Below are 22,032 nucleotides of genomic sequence, written 5' to 3' on the forward strand. Positions count from 1 at the left end.
ATTTTGTTTGATTTAGAGTTAGTTCCAAACAAGCAAAACCAAGAATAAAAAAGCAGCTTTAGCCACCTTGGTCCTGTGGATGAAGTGGCCACTTGCTAAACCTGACAAGCTCCAGGGAGGCCTACACAGCAGCCTTACAAACTCAGAGACCTAAACTAACCACAAAGGATGGTCTAAAATTAAACCGTTTTAACTAAAAGCAGTTTATGGTGGGTAGTCGTCCTAGACTGGTATCCTGCCTGACAAAAGTCAATCTTTACCTTAACTGAGCCTGTCTGTTGTCTTTTTGCATATCATTGTAATGTCAAAGTGATTTTCTTTTTTCTGGACCCCTCAAAGCATAGACACCGCTCTGCAGAGACCACAAATCCCCTAGTTGTCATTGAGTTAATTGTTGACTGTTAACTATCCTGCACCCACCTAAGTAAAAGAAGTATGTGTCTATCATTTTACTTTTTATCCAATTATTTAGTTTTTGTGATTTTAAATAAAATTCCAAAGTAGTTTTCTTGGAAACTTGACAAAATGATTCTAAAATTGAAGTTAAAAAATAGATGTATAATAATAGTCAAGAAAATTTTGAAAGAAAAACAAATGTACCCTCGCATGAGTTAAAAGATATTTGAAAGCTATAGGACTTAAAGTAGAATGTTACTGAGACAGGTTAAGCTGACAGCCCAGTAGGAAAAAAAGACAGTGCAGAAGTGGAAAAAGTAAATACGGAAATTTGGTATAGGAGAAAGTTAGAATTTCAAGTGAGAAAACTCCAGATGGAGTATTTAATAAATGGGAGTGGAACAACTAGCTCAACACTTGGAAAAATAAAACAACCTAATGAACAAAATAAACTGATGAACACAATGGGACCAGAAGCATGGATACATGGAACAGATTAGCAGGTGCCCGAGGGGTGGGGGGTGACTAGATAAAGAAGATGAAGGGATTAACCAAAGGACATTGATGCATACCCTATGGACATGGACAATAGTTTGGTGAAGGCCATGGCAGAGGAGGGGGAGGTGGGAAGAGGTGGGCAAAGGATGAGGAAAAGAAGGACACCTGCAATTATGTCAACATTAAAACTTTTTAATAAAAGAAATAAATATTAAAGGGTCCTTTTTAAGAAGAAGAAGAAGCAAAAAAAGATTAAAAACATGAATAACAAAATAATAAAGTGCCAATAAATACATATAATAACAACAATTTGGAAGATGAGGAAGCAAAAACACCCAATCAGAAAAGAAAAAAGAAAAAGAATCCAAAAATATGAAGATAGTGTAAGGAGCCTTTGGGACAAGTTCAAGTATAATAACATTTGCATTATGGGGGTGCCAGGAGGAGAAGAGAGAGAGCAAGATATTGAAAACATATTTGAAGAAATAATGACAGAAAACTTCCCCTACCTGGTGAAAGAAATAGACTTACAAGTCCAGAAAGCACAGAGAGTCTTAAATAAGAGGAACCCAAAGAGGCCCACACCAAGACACATCATAATTTAAATGCCAAAGGTTAAAGACAAAGAGAGAATCTTAAAAGCAGTTACCTACAAGGGAGCAAGAAATATTCAAAGTGGTGAATAGTAAATACCTACAACCAAGATTACTCTACTCAGCAAAGCTATCATTTAGAATTGAAGGTCAGATAAAAAGCTTCATAGACAAGAAAAAGCTAAAGGAGTTCATCACCAGCAAACCAGTATTATAAAATGTTGAAGGACATTCTTTAAGAAGATGAAGAAGAAGAAGAAGAAGAAGAAGAAGAAGAAGAAGAAGAAGAAGAAGAAGAAGAAGGAGGAGGAGGAGGAGGAGGAGGAGGAGGAGGAGGAGGAGGAGGAGAGGAGAAGGAGGAGGAGGAGGAGGAGAGGAGGAGGAAGAAGAAGAAATGAACAATAAAATGGCAATAATTACATATCTATCAACAATTGAATATAAAAATCAAAATAAATGAACATGAAACCTAATGAACAAAATAAACTAATGAGTAAAATAGAACCAGAGGCATGAATACATGGAATAGACTGACAAATCTCAGAGGAAAAGGGGGGAGGGGGCAGGAAGAAATTAACCAAATAACTTACATGTATGTGTGCATTACCTATGGGCACAGACAATAGGGTGGTGAAGGCCTGGGGCAGGCGGGAACCGGGTGGAGAGGGGCAATGGGGGGACATATTCTCAACAATAAAGATTTAAAATAAACAAATAAAATAGTCCTTAAATATATATTTTAAAAAAAGAATAGTCCTGGGGATATGAAGTAAAACAATAATCTATAATAATAAAAGCGTAATATGCTAATTAGACCGGATGTCCTTCCGGACCACCTTCCAGATGAAGCTGGGGCTGTGAGGGAAGCCCTGGTCCTAGGTGCCGGAGGGAAGCCAGTGCCGGCAGCCAGGGGAAGGAAGGCCTACTTTTGTGCATCGGGCCTCTAGTATTATAATAACTATGTACAGTGTCAAATGGGTACTAGATTTATTGGGGTGATCACTCAGTAAGTTATATAATGTGGAATCACTGGGTTGTACACCTGATATAATATTGTATGTGAACTATAATTTAAAAATAAAATTATTTTTAAAAAATAACAATTGGGTTATGAAAAAAACCACAACAGATTCTCCAGAGCTTCATTCTAGACAGCTTCTTCTGAGACCTCCCACTGTCTCTCACCCCTTCAATCAACCAAAGGGGTCATCACAAACCCCCGGTATCTCTTCCCATTTCATACTCTGTTACAGGGAAGGAGTCCCTTTCTGTGAGCCCCAGTACAGGCTGCTGGTGTTTCCGCCACCTCCACTTTGGCTTCTCTTCCTTCCTACCTGCCCAGGCTGGATCCCACCTTCTTCTCGCTCCTCTAACATCTGAAATCTTCCAAGAGTGTCTTGGTTTGTGCCTTTATACGGACTTAACGCTTCTGTCTCGCCATATTCTTAATTATCCTGCGGTCCTCTTCTGCCCAACCAGTGTTTCCCAGGTGTCTCTGGGTCTATTTTTTATCATCAGCTTATTTTGTTCATTAAATTCCACATAGGAGTGAGATCATGTGATACTTGTCTTTCTCTGCCTGGCTTATTTCGCTTAGCCTCATACTCTCCAGGTCCATTCATGCTGTTGCAAATAGTAAGAGTTCTTTCTTTTTTACAGATTAAACGGGTAGATTTGTCATTTTTAAAAATCTGACTTCCAGGTTCTCTTTAGAAATGTGTCCTTGGCCCCTCCTGGCGGATCTTCAGTGGCCCTGGCACGCGGGTGACCCAGCAGCAGAGCGGCCTGGGGAGCTGGAGAGTCGGGGTGGGGGGTGGGGAGCCCGCGGGGCGCAGAGCCGCTCCGGGCTTGGGGGACGTGGTCCCCGCCTCCGGGCACGGAGGCCCGCAGCTGTCACCTCAGAGGCCCTGCCTGCGCCCTCCCTCCTCCGCTGCCCTCGGCAGGGCGCGTACCTGGTCCCGTGCCCATCCTGAGCGGCCTATTTATTCCGCGGCCGCACAGGCCCATATTAGGCGGTGCCGGTCCGTCAGGCCCATCGCCAGCCGCCAGCGCCCTCGGCCCGCGCCCTCCAGACTCCAGAGCGTCCTGACAGCCACCGGGCGGCCTCTGAGGAGGGAGCCAGGGGGCCAAACCCCAAGCAGGGGCAGCACCCGCGTAAGTAAGTGAGTGCGGGACACGGGGCGCCTAGAGCCCTGTCTTGGTGTAGCGCTTCGCTTGCGTTGCCCTGGGCCAGCTCTGGCCAGCAGGGCCCAGCTCAGCAGAGGCCTCCTCCCCGAGACCACCTCCACCCAGCCGGGCTCTCTTCCCCTCCCTGTCACATTATGCAGTTTGGTAGCCTTCATGGCGCTGTCATTCTCTGGACTATTAACTGCTTGATCGTTTGCCGCCCTTACTAGACTGTAAGCTCCAGAAAAGGAGAAGCAAGCCTCACTCTGTTCCAGGTTGTCTTGCTAGAACCCTGAAGAGTGCCTGGCACTTGAAAATTTTTCAATAAACATCGAAGTATCCCCGGGCAACTCTCTTAACTTTAAAGCCACGAATATAATTGCCGTGCACCCCACCCCCACCCCAGGATTCTTTAGCAGAACTAATGAGCTATAAAGCATCTTTAAGCTCTTTAAAAAGTATAAAGCACGGTGAGAATGCAAAACACTGTGGACTCCTCAAGGAAAGAAGAAAGAAGCCTGTCTTATCTCCTGGCCTTTATTAAATGCCCAGTGTGGGGATGACTATTCCTATTAAATGAATCAGCCATTTGTCCATACCAGTGGGAGACTCAGAGTGCATTTAGGGTAGTGCACGTGATTAGATGTGCACCTGAGAGGCGGCAACTGGCTACTCAAGTCCTGCACATTGTAGTTGCCATGGGAATGAAGGGCCCCCTGTTGCCATATTGTCCATTATTTTCTCTTTGTTAAAAATATATTTTGTTGTTGTTGTTGTTTTAAATATATTTTTGTGGATTTCAGAGAGGAAGAGAGAGGGAGAGAGAGATAGAAGCATCAATAATGAGAGAGAATCATTGATTGGCTGCCTCCTGCATGCTCCCTACTGGGAATCGAGCCTGCAACCCAGACATGTGCCCTAACCAGAATTGCACCCGGGATCCTCAGTCTGCAGGCCAATGCTCTATCCACTGAGCCAAACCAGCTAGGGCTAAAAATATTTTTATTGATTTTCAGAGAGGAAGGGGGAGGGAGAGAGTAAGAGAAGCATCGTTGTGAGAGTAGAACATAGACCTAGCATGCCCCCTATCAGGGATTGAGCACAGCCCAGTCATGTGCCCTGCCTGGAGTCAGATAGAATTGGGTTCAAGGCTCAGTTCTTGCACCTGTGTAATGTGGCCATTTAATGAAAAGAGGTAAACACAGAAGAGTGTCTTAGTGTTGTTGCCTTCTATTAAGGAGAAATGATGATAAGTAGAGGTTTCTGTGGTTCTTTTACTTGACAGTGTAATAATAGAAAGTATAATAATATAACAGAAGTGGAAATTTATAAAATTATAGTTGCAAGTACCTTACTCAACCTTTTCTTGATATTTTTACATTTACCACATATACTCATAAGGACTCTTGAGTGCCAATAACAGCAATGTCAGTTCAAACTAGCTTAAACAATAAAGGGAATGGCTCGTCCCTCAAAACTGAAAAATACAGATACAAGGCATGTTTCAAACTCCATTGCCCTGGATTCGCTGCTTCTTCCCCATATTGCCCTGGTACTGGCTTATGACAATATGGCTGTAGCAGTTCCAGACCTCTCCTCTGCATAGCACATGGACACCCCCAGCTGATGAACCAGAGACCTGAACTACACTCTGATTAGGCCAATCTCAGATCTTACACCTATCCCTGAACCAATCCCAGTGGTGAGGGAGATGGGAGTCAATCCCACCCCAATTTCACCAAATGCAGGCAAGTTGGATGCTGGAGGAAACCCAACATTGTCCACTATGAAGTCGTTTATAAGATATTATGTATAATGTGTTTATAAGAAAACAAGCAGGAAATGTGCTAGTTATTGTTCTATTCTTAACCTCTCTTTGAAACTAACGCCATCTGTGTTTTTATTAAAATAGCCCTATTTCAAAATGTTTGACAAGGATGGTTTGGTTCCTGCCTTAAAGATATGAAATCCACCCAGCTGGTGTGGCTCAGTGATTGAGCATTGACCTATGAACCAGGTCACCTATTGCAATTATAGTTCAATTCCGGGTCAGGGCACATGCCTGGGTTTTGGGCTCGATCCCGGTTGGGGGGGTGGAGGGTGGGGGGTGGGGAGAGTGTGCAGGAGGCAGCCAATCAATGATTCTCTCATCATTGATGTTTCTCTCTCTCTATCCCTCTCCCTTCTTCCCTTTGAAGTCAATAAAAACATTTTTTTAAAAAAAGACATGAAATCCTAGGGGTTTAGTCATATCATTTGGGTCCTCAGCAACTCACTTCTGTCCTAGCGACATCAAGATCAACGCTTTAGGAACTATGAGTCTGAATTGCCTGCAGCATATTAGATCTAGTGATCGTTCTGGAAGCTGCACTTGACCTTCCAGCATTGTTAATGTCGATATCCTCTGAAGGAGTCTTGTACATCAATGCCATACTAAAAATGCTTAAATATGTATTTTCTTATAAGAAAGCTTTTATGCTTTTTCAACTTAAAGTAACAACTATTATCTGTAAAGTTGATTGATGTTCTTATATATAATGTAGCCTACATAATATGATTTAGGCTAGTCATAAGGTGTTATAGAAGAGTTCAGAAATATAATGACTCTTTTAACCTGCAAATCCTCGAAAATAAAGTCTTAAGCTCCTAATGAAATAAAACTGAGCTATTAATGCCAGAAAATCTGGCAAGAAGGGTTTTATTCCTATTTCAAGTATACAGATTCTGGCTAGTTGTTATAATTCCTTTTTATAGGTCTTATAGTTGCCATTATATAATTAAACATTCCTATCATGCTTAACACTTGTTTCCTGAAAAGAACTTTAATTTCGCACTGAAAATAATGCCATGCCTTATTGAGACACATGAGATTTCTAACTCTTTCCAGGATCACAGAGATTTAGAAAATGTATAAAATTCACAGCTGCCAATGTTGTGTTCCCGTTGTTGAAATTATCACCTCCCCTTCTTTCTTAACCTCTTAGTACTGGCTTTTCTGCCATGAATGTTTATTCTTATTGCATGCAACTTATAGCCAAGTACAAACTAGAAAGGACGACAGATATTTAAGATCCCCTCCTCACGTTAAGGTTACTGACTCGAGGAATCTCCTTCATAAATCAAATCTGCGCAGTCACTTCCTTGAAACAGCTGTTTCCACTTCCCTGGGGAAGATGGAGATGAGACATCTAGCTTCGCGAGACTTTTCATTAGACGAGTGCCCTTTAAGTTGAGAAATGATGCGGTCTCTGCTACTATAAAAAAAGGGAACAAAGAAACGCTGAGTAAGGAGGAAGGAGAGAGAAACCTAATGACTTTTTGCCTTTTCTAAGTATAGGGTGATTTGGATGTAAGTTTCGAGTGTTGTGAAGTCTCAAATCAGCAGATATTGGGTTGTGCTTTCCAAGGCATCTGTATTGAATGGTTTGCCCCACAGCAACGTTTTGAGCAGAACTTTAGGGGACTTTTCTTTTTTCTTTCAGCCATACTCCATGGCCCCTGTTGTGACTCTGTGAAGCGGCCATGTTAACATTTGGGTGCATTTTGGGGAGATGCACATAACATTTCAGGTGATGTTGCATCTCGTCAGAGAGAATGTTACCTCAGGCCTCTGTACCAGCGGTTCTCAACCTGTGGGTCGCGACCCCTTTGGCGGTCAAACGACCCTTTCACAGGGGTCGCCTAAGACCATCCTGCATATCAGATATTTACATTACGATTCATAACAGTAGCAACATGACAGTTATGAAGTAGCAACGAAAATAATTTTATGGTTGGGTCACAACATGAGGAACTGTATTTAAAGGGCCAGAAGGTTGAGAACCGCTGCTCTGTACCCACTGCCTGCAGGGAGGGCAGCTGTATTTGGTAACTGGAAGTGGAACTGCAAAATGTGCCCATCTTATGGCTTCTGTCTTCATTCACCATGGGAGGGAGGACTTGCCAGGCCCCCTAGAAAAGTCTCTGCTGCTGGTTAGGAAAATACAAATTTACTGTTTATACAATTGACATTATGTTTAGGTATGAAAAAGTAGATATCTTAAAGTTAAACTATTCTGTTTGGAATGAATAATATTTATTTATAAATGCTTCTTAGAACTAATGCTGCATTTTTAATATTATAGAGACTTTTTTCTTAGAGGAAAACTGCTTCTTTTTCTTTCCCTCAGGAATGTTAAAAGACATCTCTGTTGCTTTGTGAGTAATCAGACATGCAAATAGCCCCTCAAGAATCAAGCTAAATTTAAAGACGACTTACTTTGAAACACGGGAGAGTGTATCATGGAGTTCAGACTTGAGGGGAAAGAAAAATGCCAACATGGCTTGAATTTACTGAATAAAATTAAGCACATGAAAGAATTAGCAGAAATGGTCGATGTAGTACTCATAGCAGAAGGAGAGAGATTTCCTTGCCACAGATTGGTCCTGGCTGCCTTTAGTCCTTATTTCAAAGCCATGTTCACCTGTGGACTAGTTGAATGTACTCAGAGAGAAGTGGTACTCTATGACATCACAGCAGAAAGCGTGTCAGTTATATTAAATTATATGTACAGTGCAGCATTGGAGATCAATAATTCCAATGTACAAACTGTAGCTATGGCGGCCTACTTTATGCAGATGGAAGAAGTCTTTAGTGTGTGTCAAAAATATATGATGGACCACATGGATGCCTCCAACTGTGTAGGTATCTATTATTTTGCAAAGCAGATTGGAGCTGAAGATTTATCTGATCAATCGAAGAAATATTTATATCAGCACTTTGCGGAGGTGAGCTTACATGAAGAGATACTCGAACTTGAAGTGCACCAGTTTCTGACGCTTATTAAATCAGATGACCTTAACATTTCCAGAGAGGAGAGCATTCTGGACTTAGTTCTGAGGTGGGTAAATCATAACCAAGAATTGCGCAAAGAGCATCTTGTTGAGCTTTTGAAGCAAGTCAGATTGGAGCTTATAAATCCTTCTTTCTTAAGACAAGCCCTAAAGAGGAACACGATGCTTCTATGTGATGCCAATTGCATTGACATCATTCAAAACACATTCAAAGCCTTCAAGACACCCCAACAACACCCTCTAAACCTTCGCTACGGCATGGAGACGACTAGTCTTTTGCTTTGCATTGGCAATAATTCTTCAGGAATCAAGTCCAGGCGTAGGAACTATGGGGATGCCAGTTTTTGTTATGACCCTGCATCACGGAAGACCTACTTTATCTCCTCTCCCAAGTATGGGGAGGGTTTAGGAACTGTGTGCACTGGTGTTGTCATGGAAAACAATGCTGTAATTGTGGCTGGAGAAGCAAGTGCCTCTAAACTCTCCAGACAAAAGAACAAGAATGTTGAAATCTATAGGTTTGTATCTAGCACTATATTCATGTTTGTTTTCATTATCTTGCTTTGACATTAGCAACAGTGGCAGAAAATACTACTGAAAGAATGATCACATCTTAAATATCATGTAGTCAAAATTGTCCTGTCATTATACATTCTACATATATGTAAAACTCATAGTTAAATCACCCATACTCAAAAAAAAACTTTTTCTCTCCATTTGTTAAAAACATATAGTTGAATTTGCATAAGTTAAATGTATGTTGTGATTCCATTGTATATTTTCATTCTTTCCTTATTTATCAATATACTTTGTTTTTGAAGAGCTTGATATAACTTTTAACCAGAAGAAAAATTAATTTCTACTGACTCCTTTGAACTGATTTATTTTAGTTCCTGCTTCAGAGTACTAATTTTTTCCTCAAACAAAAATTACTAGTTATATGTCACTTTCCATTCTGTATCCTTAATTTGTGGATCTTTCCTAAACCTCCGACAGTATAAAATGTTTGTAGCCTAAGTAAGAGTGCTTCCACCCTAGAACTGTAAGAGGAACAAGAATGTCTGCTAAGAAGTAGCATATCATCTAGATCTTGTATGTGAGGACATGTACTTTTGTTTACTATTCATTTGGCAAGTATTCAGTGAGTATTCAGTTCTTACATCTAACTGGGTAAGTAATAAATATGCACATAGAATACATACTAGACAGTAAAGCTCTCCTTCAATATCTTTCTCCTCTCATTACTCTCTTACCAGGGTTTGTTAAGACTTTTCCATCAGAAAGTAATGCTTCTGGACAGTGAGGTTTCGACAAAGAAAGAATTAAGAGGTCTGCTATCTTTCTGTCGCCTCTAAGCACTCAATGTTTCCAGCTATAGACCTGTTCCTTTTTCACATTCATCCTTCGGAGATGTGTTTCATTCCTCCTTAGTAGAGAGAGGGGAGGGAATGCAGAGCCCTGGATAAGTGACCTGGACCTCTGCCCCTTGTGGCAGAGCATGTCACGGAGCAGAAGGGGCAGCCTTCTTCAGAATTACCAGGTAACGACTAAAGAGCCAGGATATCAGTCCCTACAGGAAGAGGAAGCTCTGGCTTCCCCAGCATGAGTCTCATAGATCCAGGCCACTTGTATTATTTGGTCTTGGTAAGATTCACTTCTTTCCACTTGAGAGTCTCTTGCTAAAAGTGCCTCAGGTCCTTTAAATGGCTCCTTTTCTTCCTGATCAAGATAGTCCACAAAACCGCCCTTGGAACTTTTTTAAATGTATTGTTGACAGTATTACAGATGCCCCCTTTGCCCAGCCCCAGCTCCACCCCAGGCCTTCCCCACACTATTATCTGTGTCCATGGGTTATGCATATATACATATGTTCTTTTAATAAATGTCCAAGCCTATCAAAATGTGTTTCTGTTTTGATCCTCAAACATCTTACCTCTTAACTTTTTTGAAAGCCTGCTTCCTTTCTTACGGCATATGTCTATCTTATCTATCTGTCTTGAACTCAACCAGGTTCCCATCACCAACCAATTCCTCCACATTGGTCAGAATTGGGGTAAAAATATCAGTTACCCTCTTCATTTCCTTCAATAATGAAACTGTCTGAAGCACTGCTTTGGGCTTAAATGATACTTTCAGCAGTTGTCTGGATAGTTAAAACCTCACAGCACTACTGAAGGTCACTTTAGTACCAATTTTGTGAAATGTATGAGAAATCAATTGTGGGATATTCCTGCTATATTATCCCTGTTTCTCATCCCTTTTATTTTTGTCCAGATGTGCTTCAATTTGTTTGTACTCCATTGTTCATAGATTTTCATGCAGATATATTTCTTTTTGACTAAAAAAGGAAGCAGATTCATACTCTAGTCAGTCATTTCTTTTCAAAAACGTATACCTTTCCATCTCCTTTACTTATTTCCCATACTTTGATATACAGCTGAGGTTGTGTATTGTTTTTAGACTGTCAACCTCTGAGAACATTGAATGTTTTGTCACTATTATTTTCTTTATGTCTTACCCATTTTTCTTAATAAATTTTAGTGTGTTTTTTTTTTTATTTTTATGATTTTATTTGAGCCCAAACTGATAATTGCTGGGAAGCAAGATCTCAATGCTCCCAAATTTTACAGTTTTATCTGGGCATTTTCTCTCTCCATTTTCAGTTCAAAATGTTAAAAATAAGATTAGCAAGTTGCCCAGCAAACATGTACATCCCAACCTTCACGGGATGTATTTCATTCTTGCCCAGTTTTCTTGAATCATGTCTCAGTAAACCAAAATGCATTTTTTAGTTCTTCGTGTATATTCATTCATTGGCTTTACTTCAGTAGCCCTCCTTTTTCTTATAAAATCCAGTACAATTTAAAATAGTCGGGGGGAGGGGGTGTAAGGGAAGGGGAAAAGGAGATATCTGTAATACTATCAACAATAAAAAGTATATTAAAAATAATAAAATAAAATAGTGATTCACCTGTGATGCTAGGGGCTCTGGTTTCCTACCTAGAATTTCATAAAAGACAGCTATCATGAGGCTTGGTAAATGTCTGTGCTCAGTTTGGACAAGCTGGCCATACCCTCTAAGAAAGGAGCATAAGCTTCCAACTTATCTGTCAGGCTTAAAGTGAAAAGTCATCTCTGGGGAAGAATGAAAGAGCTGACCTAAAACAATTGAGAAAAACTCCTATAAATATGATCAAATGTCAATATTTGACGCAAAATCAGTAGTCCATACGTTAAAATTGTACTCCATATAGAACACACACATAAAACTTTTTCTTTGTTTCCAAACAGAATAACTTTTTTCCTATTTTCTATGTTTTACTTTTTTCGTTGTTTTGTTTTGTTTTAGCTTTGAATACATTCTGCATTTTCTAGGACAGATCTAATATCACATATGTTATCCCACTGTCCCCATAAGTACTTTTGTCCTTCTTAGACTGTCCCAAATCAAGATGGACTTACCACTATCAAGAGGCATGATAAAATGCTCCACACGTGCACACACACACACACACACACACAGAGAGATCATCAGTTAATGTGTTGGACTTCTGGAGGTATTGAGAGATCATATATCCTAATGTCCCTATCTCCCAAGATCTTTCTCAGGCTGACTTAATTATTCATGGAAGAAATCACTGAAATTACCATATCTAGGGGATTAAAATAGATGTTAAATGCCCAACAGACGCCTGCAGGCGGATTTCCATACACCCACAGGAGCTCTTGATGCTGTTCTAAGCCAGTTAGAACCACGAGAACAATCTTTAAAGTCTACACATCCTACATCATCTCATTAGAAGTCATTGAATGGAGATATTTTCAGATTTTCTGCTCAAAAACTTATTTCTTTAATGTAGTACTAAACTGAAACTTCTATTCCATAGAAGAGACTTTTTTGTGTTTATTTTTACTTCTTATTCTCTTATGGCAAAGTTACAAATGGTTTGCTGAAAGACTTTCCTATTGTATGTGTGTTAATCCTCACCAGGAGATATTTTTCCATTAATTTTTTGAGAGAGTGGAAGGGAGGGGAGAGATAGAGAAAGAGAAACATCAATGTGAGAGAGACACACATCGACTGGTTGCCTCTCGCATGCTCCCCCACTAGGGCTGGGTGTTGAGCCTACAACCGAGGTCAGTGCCCTTGACCAGAATAGAAACTGTGATCCTTCAGTCTGCAGGCCTACACTCTACCCACTGAGCCAAACTGGCTAGGCCTCTTACTGTTCTTGATTTTCTTCCCCAGACTTAGGAAATGAAGGCTAGTCCTGAGTATCTGTACTTTTTCAATATATTACTTTTCCTAAAATTCTGCAGGTTGGTGTGGTTGTTTTTATGCACATTATATTTTGTTCATCAGTCCTTGGAAAAAAAAAAAAAAAAAACCAAAAAGCCTGTATCACTATCTTATATTGATTCGTTTTCCCTTTCCAATTCGAAGAACTAAATCATATTATTTTAGTTGGAAAAGAAACTTAAGTGTGTTTCTCGGGTAAGTTGTTTTCATGTTGACTCTAATCCTGACTCCTCTCTCTGTTAATTGACAGGTATCATGATCGAGGAAACCGGTTTTGGGAAAAGTTATGCACAGCTGAATTTCGAGAGCTCTATGCTCTGGGCAGTGTCCACAATGACCTCTATGTTATAGGAGGACAGATGAAAATTAAAAACCAGTATCTTATCACAAACTGTGTCGATAAGTACTCTGTGGACCGGGACAGTTGGAAAAGGGTGTCCCCCCTTCCACTGCCATTGGCCTGTCATGCTGTAGTGACAGTGAATAACAGACTTTATGTGATTGGAGGCTGGACCCCTCAGGTTACGGCATTTCCTATGTGCCTACGTGGCATGGCTATGCTGAGTCTGGCTGCTGTGTTGGAAAATGTTGTGGTTGTTGAATACTAAAGGAGTATGACTTACATTTTTTATAAAATATTTTTTATTTTCTAGAATACTAAACTTAAGATTTTAAGCATTAAAGCAGTTTAGGAGAGTGAATTTTTAAAGTGTGTTATTCATTGACATGTCTTCATTCAGTATTCATGCTGTATTCTTTTTTTAAAATATATTTGTATTGATTTCAGAGAGGAAAGGAGAGGGAGAGATAGAAACATCAATGATGAGAAAGAATCATTGATTGGCTGCCTTCTGCACATCCCACACTGGGGATCGAGCCCGCAACCCAGGCATGTGCCCTAACTGGGAATCAAACCGTGACCTCCTGGTTAATAGATCAACGCTCAACCACTGAGCCATACTGACTGGGCTCATGCTGTATTCCTCATGCTGCTTCCCATCTTGCTAATAATGAAAGACGCTTATGTTGAGGGATTATCTGTAGGGAGCATCTAAGGAGGAGGCAGAGAAGCTGAGGCCTCATCCCAGGACTATCTGCGTAACTGCTGTGTGACACGAGGCAAGAACTTTTTTTAAGGTCTTTTCCACATTTAAAATTCTTACTCTAAGAGGGAAACCAGAATGCTCGTTTCCACAAAGTATTTTGTCATTTTAAACACTGTATGCCTTAGTTGGGCATCAGCAGATAGAGAAATCAGAATACTATTTGTATTGAAGGCCCATGGAATGTTGGCAAGCCAAAATTGAAAAGTCAATCGAGTGTGACCGCAGTGCGGTCCTTTATCTTCTCTTGGGTGTTCCTCGCGGTGCCTTGGAGCTCTCACAGTAATATCGTATCCCTCCAGCTGCCTTTTACCCTGGCCATCTAGTCTTTCTAATAGAAATTAATCTTACTAACTCCTCGTCCACCCACATAACATAATTGAATTTATTTTTGCCTATATAATTTCTTATTTCTCCATATTTGCTTCATGATAAAACTGACGCTTTGCATTTGTTTCATCAGCTTGGCCTTTGCCACGTATATAGAATATCATGCTCATTTTAAAAACTTAAACTTTACATTTTAAATTTCATGCTCTGTATCAAAAAGACGTACAGGTTTAATCACAGCTGATACCTGACAAGTTATCTGTAATTAAGTTTTTTCATAACTATTTAACCTCTGTCTCTTTGGCTATTTGATTAGATTAATTGCATTTATGTACTCACAGAGATCTTTAAATGGTGTATTATTATATTGGTTGTCATATCTCATGCAGATGGATTTTCCTGATGAAGAACCTGATCGATTAAGCAACAAACTGTTTCAGTATGACCCCAGCCAAGATCAATGGACAGAGCGGGCGCCCATGAAGTACTCTAAGTACCGATTCAGTACAGCTGTAGTCAACAGTGAGATTTATGTCTTAGGTAAGAAGAAGCAGATTGCTAAAAGAGTATAATTGGGTTTTTTTCCCCTCAGCAGTTTGCCTCAGTTAAAACAAAATATTCTCCCTTCCTCTTGCATTCCAATTCAAATGTGTACCTATCTAGCCAACATTTTTCTTTTATTTCTTGTTTTCTAGAGCACAGTCAGATAATATTAAATGAAAATCCACTGACTTATTGAATGCAAAATTATTTTTATGGAATTTTTAAGTCCCTTGGAATGTAAGACTAGTAGTGATACATCCTTATATATACTACCAGGAAAAATATTTTGAGATGGGAATGACTTTGGCTACCTTTAACTGATGAAATGTAAGTTTTTGCAACCAAATGTGATTATCTGTGCTAACAGAAGAGAAAGCCACCATAAGTAAGACAAGGCCACAGATCAGGCCAATCTTCATCATTTGCCTCACCTACCTAATTTCTGTAGAGATGTTATAAAATAGTTTTTATCTGAATGCATTTTTTCTTATTGCTTGAATATGTGTGGTCTTATACTAGCTAGTAGGGGTTGGTGAAAGACTGGTTCATTCCCACAAACAATCCTAGAACATCAATATATTCCCCCTATTCTTCCTCCTTGTTTTTTGTTGTTGTTTTTTTTCCTTTTTTATTATTAAGCCCTTTGCTCTTCTAAGCACATTCCATTTTCCTAACATCATCCTCTTACACCTTCTCTCCCTTCCCCCATAAGTATGGGAAAGAATTAAACTGAAGTAAGGAGGCTGACTGGACTGGGGGAAAACTATGCCAATTCTTTATTTTGTTCTATCTGCACTGATGGCCAAGTGGAAAAAACTTAGGGAAGAGAAGGATAGCAAGAAGATGACAAAGAAAAAACCAAGCATTTGAATAGTTTTAAGGTTTTTTGTTTGTTTTCCTTAAGAGAAGCCATTATTTCTTGGATGTCTGCACAGCAAGAGGCAAAATAATTAATGTGCTCAAATATTAATAGTTTTACGATTTTAAGAATGAAAACATTATGTAATATAATTTATAACTATCTCAGTTATGAGAATCATTTGTAATTATAATCTTTTCTTCTGGATATATATTTGTTACTTGGTTACAACCATATGCTGTGTCATAGGCCCAGAGAAACAATATTTAAACTAGGATAAATTGCCTAGGATGTATAACTCAAGGGAGTGAAGGGCTCATCTACTAATTATGTTAAATTTAGAGGTAGTCAAAAGTGGGGTAAAAGTAATATATCAATTGAACCAAAGTGAGATTTCCCCCTGATGTAGAGTCACAACTAAGCTAGATGTGGAATAAAAATGATATTGTGTCTTTTGGTAAATTATCTGAGGAAAGACATCTTTTTGGAGGTTATACTTTATGGCATGAACAAATGTCCACTGAAGGAATGAAAGGAAGTAGATTTTAAAGGGCCTGTAAGTTTTGGGTAGGTGAAATGGAGAAAAGAGTGTGCTCTAGGAAAGGAGGTAATGAGGAAGGGCAGGAAAGAATAAGTAGGGACAATGGCAAAAGCAGAAGTTTGGAGGTAAGAATGAAGGTGGTAAGAGTAAGGATGAAAAGAGAGTGAGAAAATGAGCCCACAGGGGCAGGTAGCTGTGAGAGATAGAGAGTTGTATAGGTGAACTGAGAACCAGGTTTTCAAGGCTTATGGATAAAGAATTAAGAGGATAATAGAAATCAATGAGAAACTACAGAAGCAAGATGATTAAAGAATGTCTTAGGAAGATTGGTGAGGTGAGGATATAAAGAACAAATCAAAGGTGAAAAGAATTCTAATGACTCTAATTCTAGTGACTGACCAAGAAGATTTTATTTGCTAGTGTGAAAGTTGGCACTTTAATTAAAGGCAGTGTTTCTTTCCTAAAAATGTATGGCTTTTTAAAAGTTGGTTTTTTTTAATTGATTTCAGAAAGGTTATGGGCTCAATCCCCAGTAGGGGGCATGTAGGAGGCAGCCTATTGATGTCTCCCTCTCTCATTGATGTTTCTCTCTCTCCCTTTCCCTTCTCTCTCTAAAAATCAATAAAAACATATTGAAAAGAAAAGGGTTTGGAAGAACTGACAGAGTAAGGCCCAGACTTGACTTGCACATTGAAACTCACTGAGGCCCAATACTAGGTCAACACAAAAAGCCCAGGAGTTATTCAGAACCAGATGGGACAGAAATTTTGTAATTGCAGCTTATCTGGTACCCAGGACTCAGTGCTGAGTGCTATATTTTCATTTGAAATGTATTTTCAATTCCAGTGGAAATGTAGATGCTTCAAACATTTGATTTTCCCTCCAAAACCAAGCATAGTCAAGCTTTAACAAATGGAACTTGGTCTTCCCTGTTAGTTCTTTTATTTGATTTTCATGATAATCTCTTTTGAGGAGCCATCAAAATGCAGAGAGACGTTCGTGTTTTTTCCTTAGCCCGGAGAGAAAAAAACTGGCAAAAGACAGTAAAGGGTGAGCAGGTGAAGAGAATGGCCTGAATGCCAGTGAGGACCATCAGCCCAGGCTCTGTGAGCCCAAGACACCTGAATACAGATTAGCATTGCCTGGCAGACCCAGAATTTGTAAAAAGCAAGCAATAAGCCCACTTTCAATGCTGTCCTGAAAATACCCAAGAACCCTGTGTTAGACTAAGAAAGGGACAAGAAGCGAGGTTCATGTCTTTTAGGGGCGTAGGCTCCAAGATGCGAGTAGAAAAAAGTCAGAGAATAGAAAACTCAAGTCAGAGGGCATCAAAGCAGCACCATTGTATGCATTATATTAGCCGTGAATAGGCTGTATTTAACATGCGCATCAAAAAGTGCCCAGCCCCTCAGAAGTGTGGGCCAGCTTCACTCCTGGAAGCTGACAGAATGCAAAGTCCCTTTCTACCTCGTATGATGGCACCTGACAACTCCTACCTCTCTCGCCTGTTTATAACTGAATGCGTTCCTCTGCCTCACAGGCAGGGAGCTTTTCTCCCCACTTGAAGGCTGAAAGGAAGGCTCAGCTTATTAGCCCTTTGACCTTCTATCCAACCTTGAGAGAAAGTTGATCAGTAAGTCATCAATTACAGACACAGCAAATAATTAAACTGAGAGTCAGCAAAGGTAAGATTTCGGCAACATCAGTAAACACTTATTTACTTACGCAACATGCTAGAATGTGAAGGAGAGCGAATTAACATTATTGAGTAGCTAGTATGCTAGCCATTTTGCTTATATGCAGTACATGAGAATAAATAAAATTCTTATAGTGATACTTGTGAATAGGTATCCAGCAATTGTAAGTTCTTCCTTACCCTTCTCTACCTTTAGATAGTGTGAGAAACGGCTCACCTGTCCAAATTTCAAATGGCGGACTAGGAAACAGAAACAGGGCGAAAATGAGACTTTTAATAACATTCTTGAGAGCCGGCATCAGGGTAAGGCACACACGTGGGGCGGGGAACATAGCCTATTTTATTTAGTCCCTCCTCCGGTTCCTCATTGGCTGCATCCTATGAGATCACCGGTTTCCTCACACTTCGCCTAGGTCTTGCTATCTTCCATTGGGCCATTAAAACTTTGGGCTGAGACATTTCTAGCTGAGACCTCCACCTCCCTTTGTTTAGGGCAGTGGTCGGCAAACTCATTAGTCAACAGAGCCAAATATCAACAGTACAACGATTGAAATTTCTTTTGAGAGCCAAATTTTTTAAACTTAAACTATATAGCTAGGTACATTGTTACTAACGTATTTAGCCTTTGCTAAAAACGTCCTCGGCCTCGCCCTCGGCCTCGCCCTCGGCCTCGCCCTCGGCCTCGCCCTCGGCCTCGCCCGGAACCGAACTTGGGACCCTACAGTCCGCAGGCCGACGCTCTATCCACTGAGCCAAACCAATCTGCACTCCTCTCCTCTCTTCTTTTTCCCTAGAAGAAGGAAAGGAGAAAGGCAGAGGGTTTTGAATCCGTACCAAAAGGAGGGATAAAGAACTCTACTTGGACACAGAGCAGTCCAAGTAAGACCCCAGAGGCTTGAAATAGTGTACAAGTTGGGAAATTATGATGTGTTCCAACCATAAAGTGAAAGAAAGGATGGAAGGAGATGAGGTTGGAGAAAGGGCTCCCAGGCTGTCCTCACATGGAAGTCATTACAAAGCCTCTCTTTCCCACACTCCCTCCTCACTCTCTTTCTCCCTTTCACCAGGTTCATCCATTTGCTTTAAAATAACCCCTCAATTGCAAACAATTCAGGCCTTAGTCAGGATTTTCACCTTTATCCTGAGAACAATAGGAAACCATTTGGCAGACTTAATTAAATGAGTGGTCAGAGCAGGTTTTCTTTTTAAGTTTATTCTCGTTGCTACATTGAGAATGGTCTGAGAAGGAATGGACAAGAAAGATTTGGACAAAGCAGTCAGGTGGTGATAGGTAAGAGAGATCATGGTGAACTGAAGTGGTGGTAGCAATAAGATAGAAGGAGTATTGGACAGGTGTGGAAAGTATTTCCAAGGTAGAATTGATAGGTCTTGCTGATGGGTTGCATGATCTTTTACCCTCTCTGCATCCACCCCCTTGCGCATTTAACTTTGAAGTGTCCTCTGCCTCTGTCTCTGGACTTGACCATGTGCCTGGCTTTGGGTAATAGAATGAAGCAGAAGTGCAAGTATGGTGCTTCTAAGCCTACAACTCGAGAGGCCTTGCTCTTTCTTGTGTTTCTGTCATCTCCATGAGGACATTCCTGAGGTAGCCTACTGGCATGGAACAGACACGTGGCAGAGACTTGAAGTGCCCTGTCAGCCCAGTTGTGGCTCATCCAGATCAGTGGTCAGCAAACTCATTAGTCAACAGAGCCAAATATCAACAGTACAATGATTGAAATTTCTTTTGAGAGCCAAATTTTTTAAACTTAAACTATATAGGTAGGTACATTGTTATTAACTTAATTAGGGTACTCCTAAGGCTTAGGAAGAGCCACACTCAAGGGGCCAAAGAGCCGCATGTGGCTCGCGAGCCGCAGTTTGCCGACCACGGACTTTAGGGGAATCTTTCTGGAAAGTGTGCTATGGGCCACATGCAGAGCTCTCATACCCTCTTCCCACCCCCCACATCCTCTTTGCTCTGGGGAAATTCAGTAACCCCCTGGCCTATGCTGTTTCTTTTCTTTTCTTTCCTTTCCTTTCCTTTTCTTTTCTTTTTATTTTTTGTTTCTTTTCTATGAAGATGAATCAGAGGCATGTTTCTTACACACAGTTAACTAATAATTTAATCTTTGCAACAATTTATGAAATTGGTATTATTATTCCTAACTTATAGATGAGAGCATTGAGGCTTAGAGAAATTATATTGCCCAACATTGTCCAGTTAGCAAGTGGTGACACAGGCATATGAACCAGGGTCTGTTTCCAAAAAGCCTGCATGCTTTTTCCGTGACACATGGGAGCCTACAACAGTAAATATATTTTCTAAAGCTTGTTTCTAAAGCATATGTAGCAATGTAAGCCACTTTAGGAGCCTGTCAGAACGGTTACAAAATCCGGCTCCTCTTTCGGATGCAGCCCAGGGGAGAATAGGGTAAGCTGCCACCTAAAGCAACCCTCCAGTCAGAGGGCATCAAAGCAGCACAGTGGGTGGCAAGTCCTTGGAGACGTCAGAAAAGCACAGCGCCCCCCTGCCCTCAGCCAGCTCCCCTGCCAGGTTTTGCATGGGGAGAGATCTCCTCCCACACCCCACAGAAGGGGAAGACTCTAAAATAGCCAAACACAAGAAGAGCTGGTCTTTATCTCCGTAGAAATGATAAGGAGGAGGCATATTCTCTTCCGTAACCCATCACACACACCAGGAAAACACTAAGGTATACATTTTGCATTTGAAGTCCATTTGGGTATGACTTTAAAAGGTAATTTCTATTCATTTCTCTGTTCTGGAATAAAGTCAGGCTCAGGTTCTGATAGCAGGTAAATTAAAGATATGGAGGTACCTCATTAAAATTCTAAAGATGTGCTGATCCTACCCTAGGATTCTTCTCATCAAGAGAGTTCTCTTGTAGTGCTGATGCTGACTTATTAATAGAGATCATGCTTTTATTTGATTGTTTATCTAATCAGGATTCACCTCCAGTTTAAGCTCATTAAGTCTGCTGTTAATCATCTTGCTGAAAGTGTACTTGACTGTGGAATTACATCCAAGTGCAAGGGAGAATGTGTTTGGGTATTAATGGTCAGAACAAGGACAGAACGCCCTGTAAGCCCATGTTGCCCTCGAGTAGCTCATGAGAACCATCTACCAACCAAATAAAAAGGGCACATATTTAGCCCTGGCTGAGTGGCTCAGTTGATTGGAACATAGTTCCATACACCAAAAGGTTGCAGGTTCAATTCCCAGTCAGGGTACATTCATAGGTTTGATCCCAGTCGAGGTGTATATGGGAGGCAACTGATTGATGTCTCTCTCTCTCTCTCTCCCTTCCTCTCTCTAAAAATCAATAAAAACATATCCTCAGGTGAGTATTAAAAAAAAAAAAAGAAGGCACATATTTAAAAGGTTGGTTTTGTAGAGTAAGGGCTGACATTATATTTAAATACACCCAGTAACAGAAAAATAAAGTGACAAGCATGCTAATTATCAAAAAACCAAGAGATGAATACCCATTCTTTGTATGCATTATGTTGGGGGAGCTTTTCTAATGGGCTTTTATGTGAAGCTTCTGAATTACATTCAGAATGTTGGTGCTCAGTGTTTGTGGCCTAACTGCCAGTAACTTTCATTGCACCTGTTTACTTATACTTCTGCGGTGGCTATAATATGAAGAGCAGAGCTCTGCAGTTCACTGAGGAAAGCATGTCCCTTCCTTGGAAACACTGCGGCTCAGACTTGGCACTGTAATGCGCTAAATTATTTATCCAGCAAGATAAGAGAGAAAGTAGCTAAAAGCTTCCTGAGTTGGTAGCCTCCGTCCCTAAAGTCATATTGAGATAGGAAACAGGCCACCCTCCATCAGCAAAGAGAAAAGAAAGGTTTCCTCCAAAGTCCTCTTCCATCACCGCTTATGCCTGGCACACGTCCCAACCACGGCAGAAACAAGCTGTCCCCAGCAGCCTCGGGTTCATTGAGCACTGTGTGGCAGGCACTGTGAAATCCAAGATGTGTAAAAAGTGGCCTTTGACTTGAATGAGCTTACAAATACATCCACTTGGACAGACTGAGAAAGCATAGGAAAAGTTCAGTTTCCCCTTCATTTGTTCCAGACACACACGTGTCAGGCATTGTACTAGGTCCTGAGGATGCAGTGCTGAGGAAAGATAAAAAACACAG

General features: G+C 40.5%; 1 protein-coding gene across 2 annotated transcripts in view; it reads left to right on the forward strand.

Moving 5' to 3' along the window:
- The first annotated feature begins 3,545 nt into the window (after nucleotides 1-3,545).
- The window catches only part of KBTBD12 (kelch repeat and BTB domain containing 12), a 28,743-nt gene continuing 10,256 nt past the window's right edge, over nucleotides 3,546-22,032 (forward strand). For both annotated transcript variants that reach the window (XR_011472252.1, XM_070421584.1), the window contains exons 1-4: nucleotides 3,546-3,645; nucleotides 7,823-9,004; nucleotides 13,037-13,307; nucleotides 14,609-14,759. Coding sequence is in view for 1 of the 2 variants with exons in the window: in XM_070421584.1 (XP_070277685.1) it covers nucleotides 7,935-9,004; nucleotides 13,037-13,307; nucleotides 14,609-14,759 (1,492 nt within the window). In the remaining variant the exon portion in view is untranslated. The remainder of the gene's footprint in view (nucleotides 3,646-7,822; nucleotides 9,005-13,036; nucleotides 13,308-14,608; nucleotides 14,760-22,032) is intronic.

Source organism: Myotis yumanensis, unplaced genomic scaffold, assembly GCF_028538775.1.
Source record: "Myotis yumanensis isolate MYYU_CA2020_CCGP unplaced genomic scaffold, mMyoYum1.0.hap1 SCAF_7, whole genome shotgun sequence".
Classification (NCBI taxonomy): domain Eukaryota; kingdom Metazoa; phylum Chordata; class Mammalia; order Chiroptera; family Vespertilionidae; genus Myotis; species Myotis yumanensis.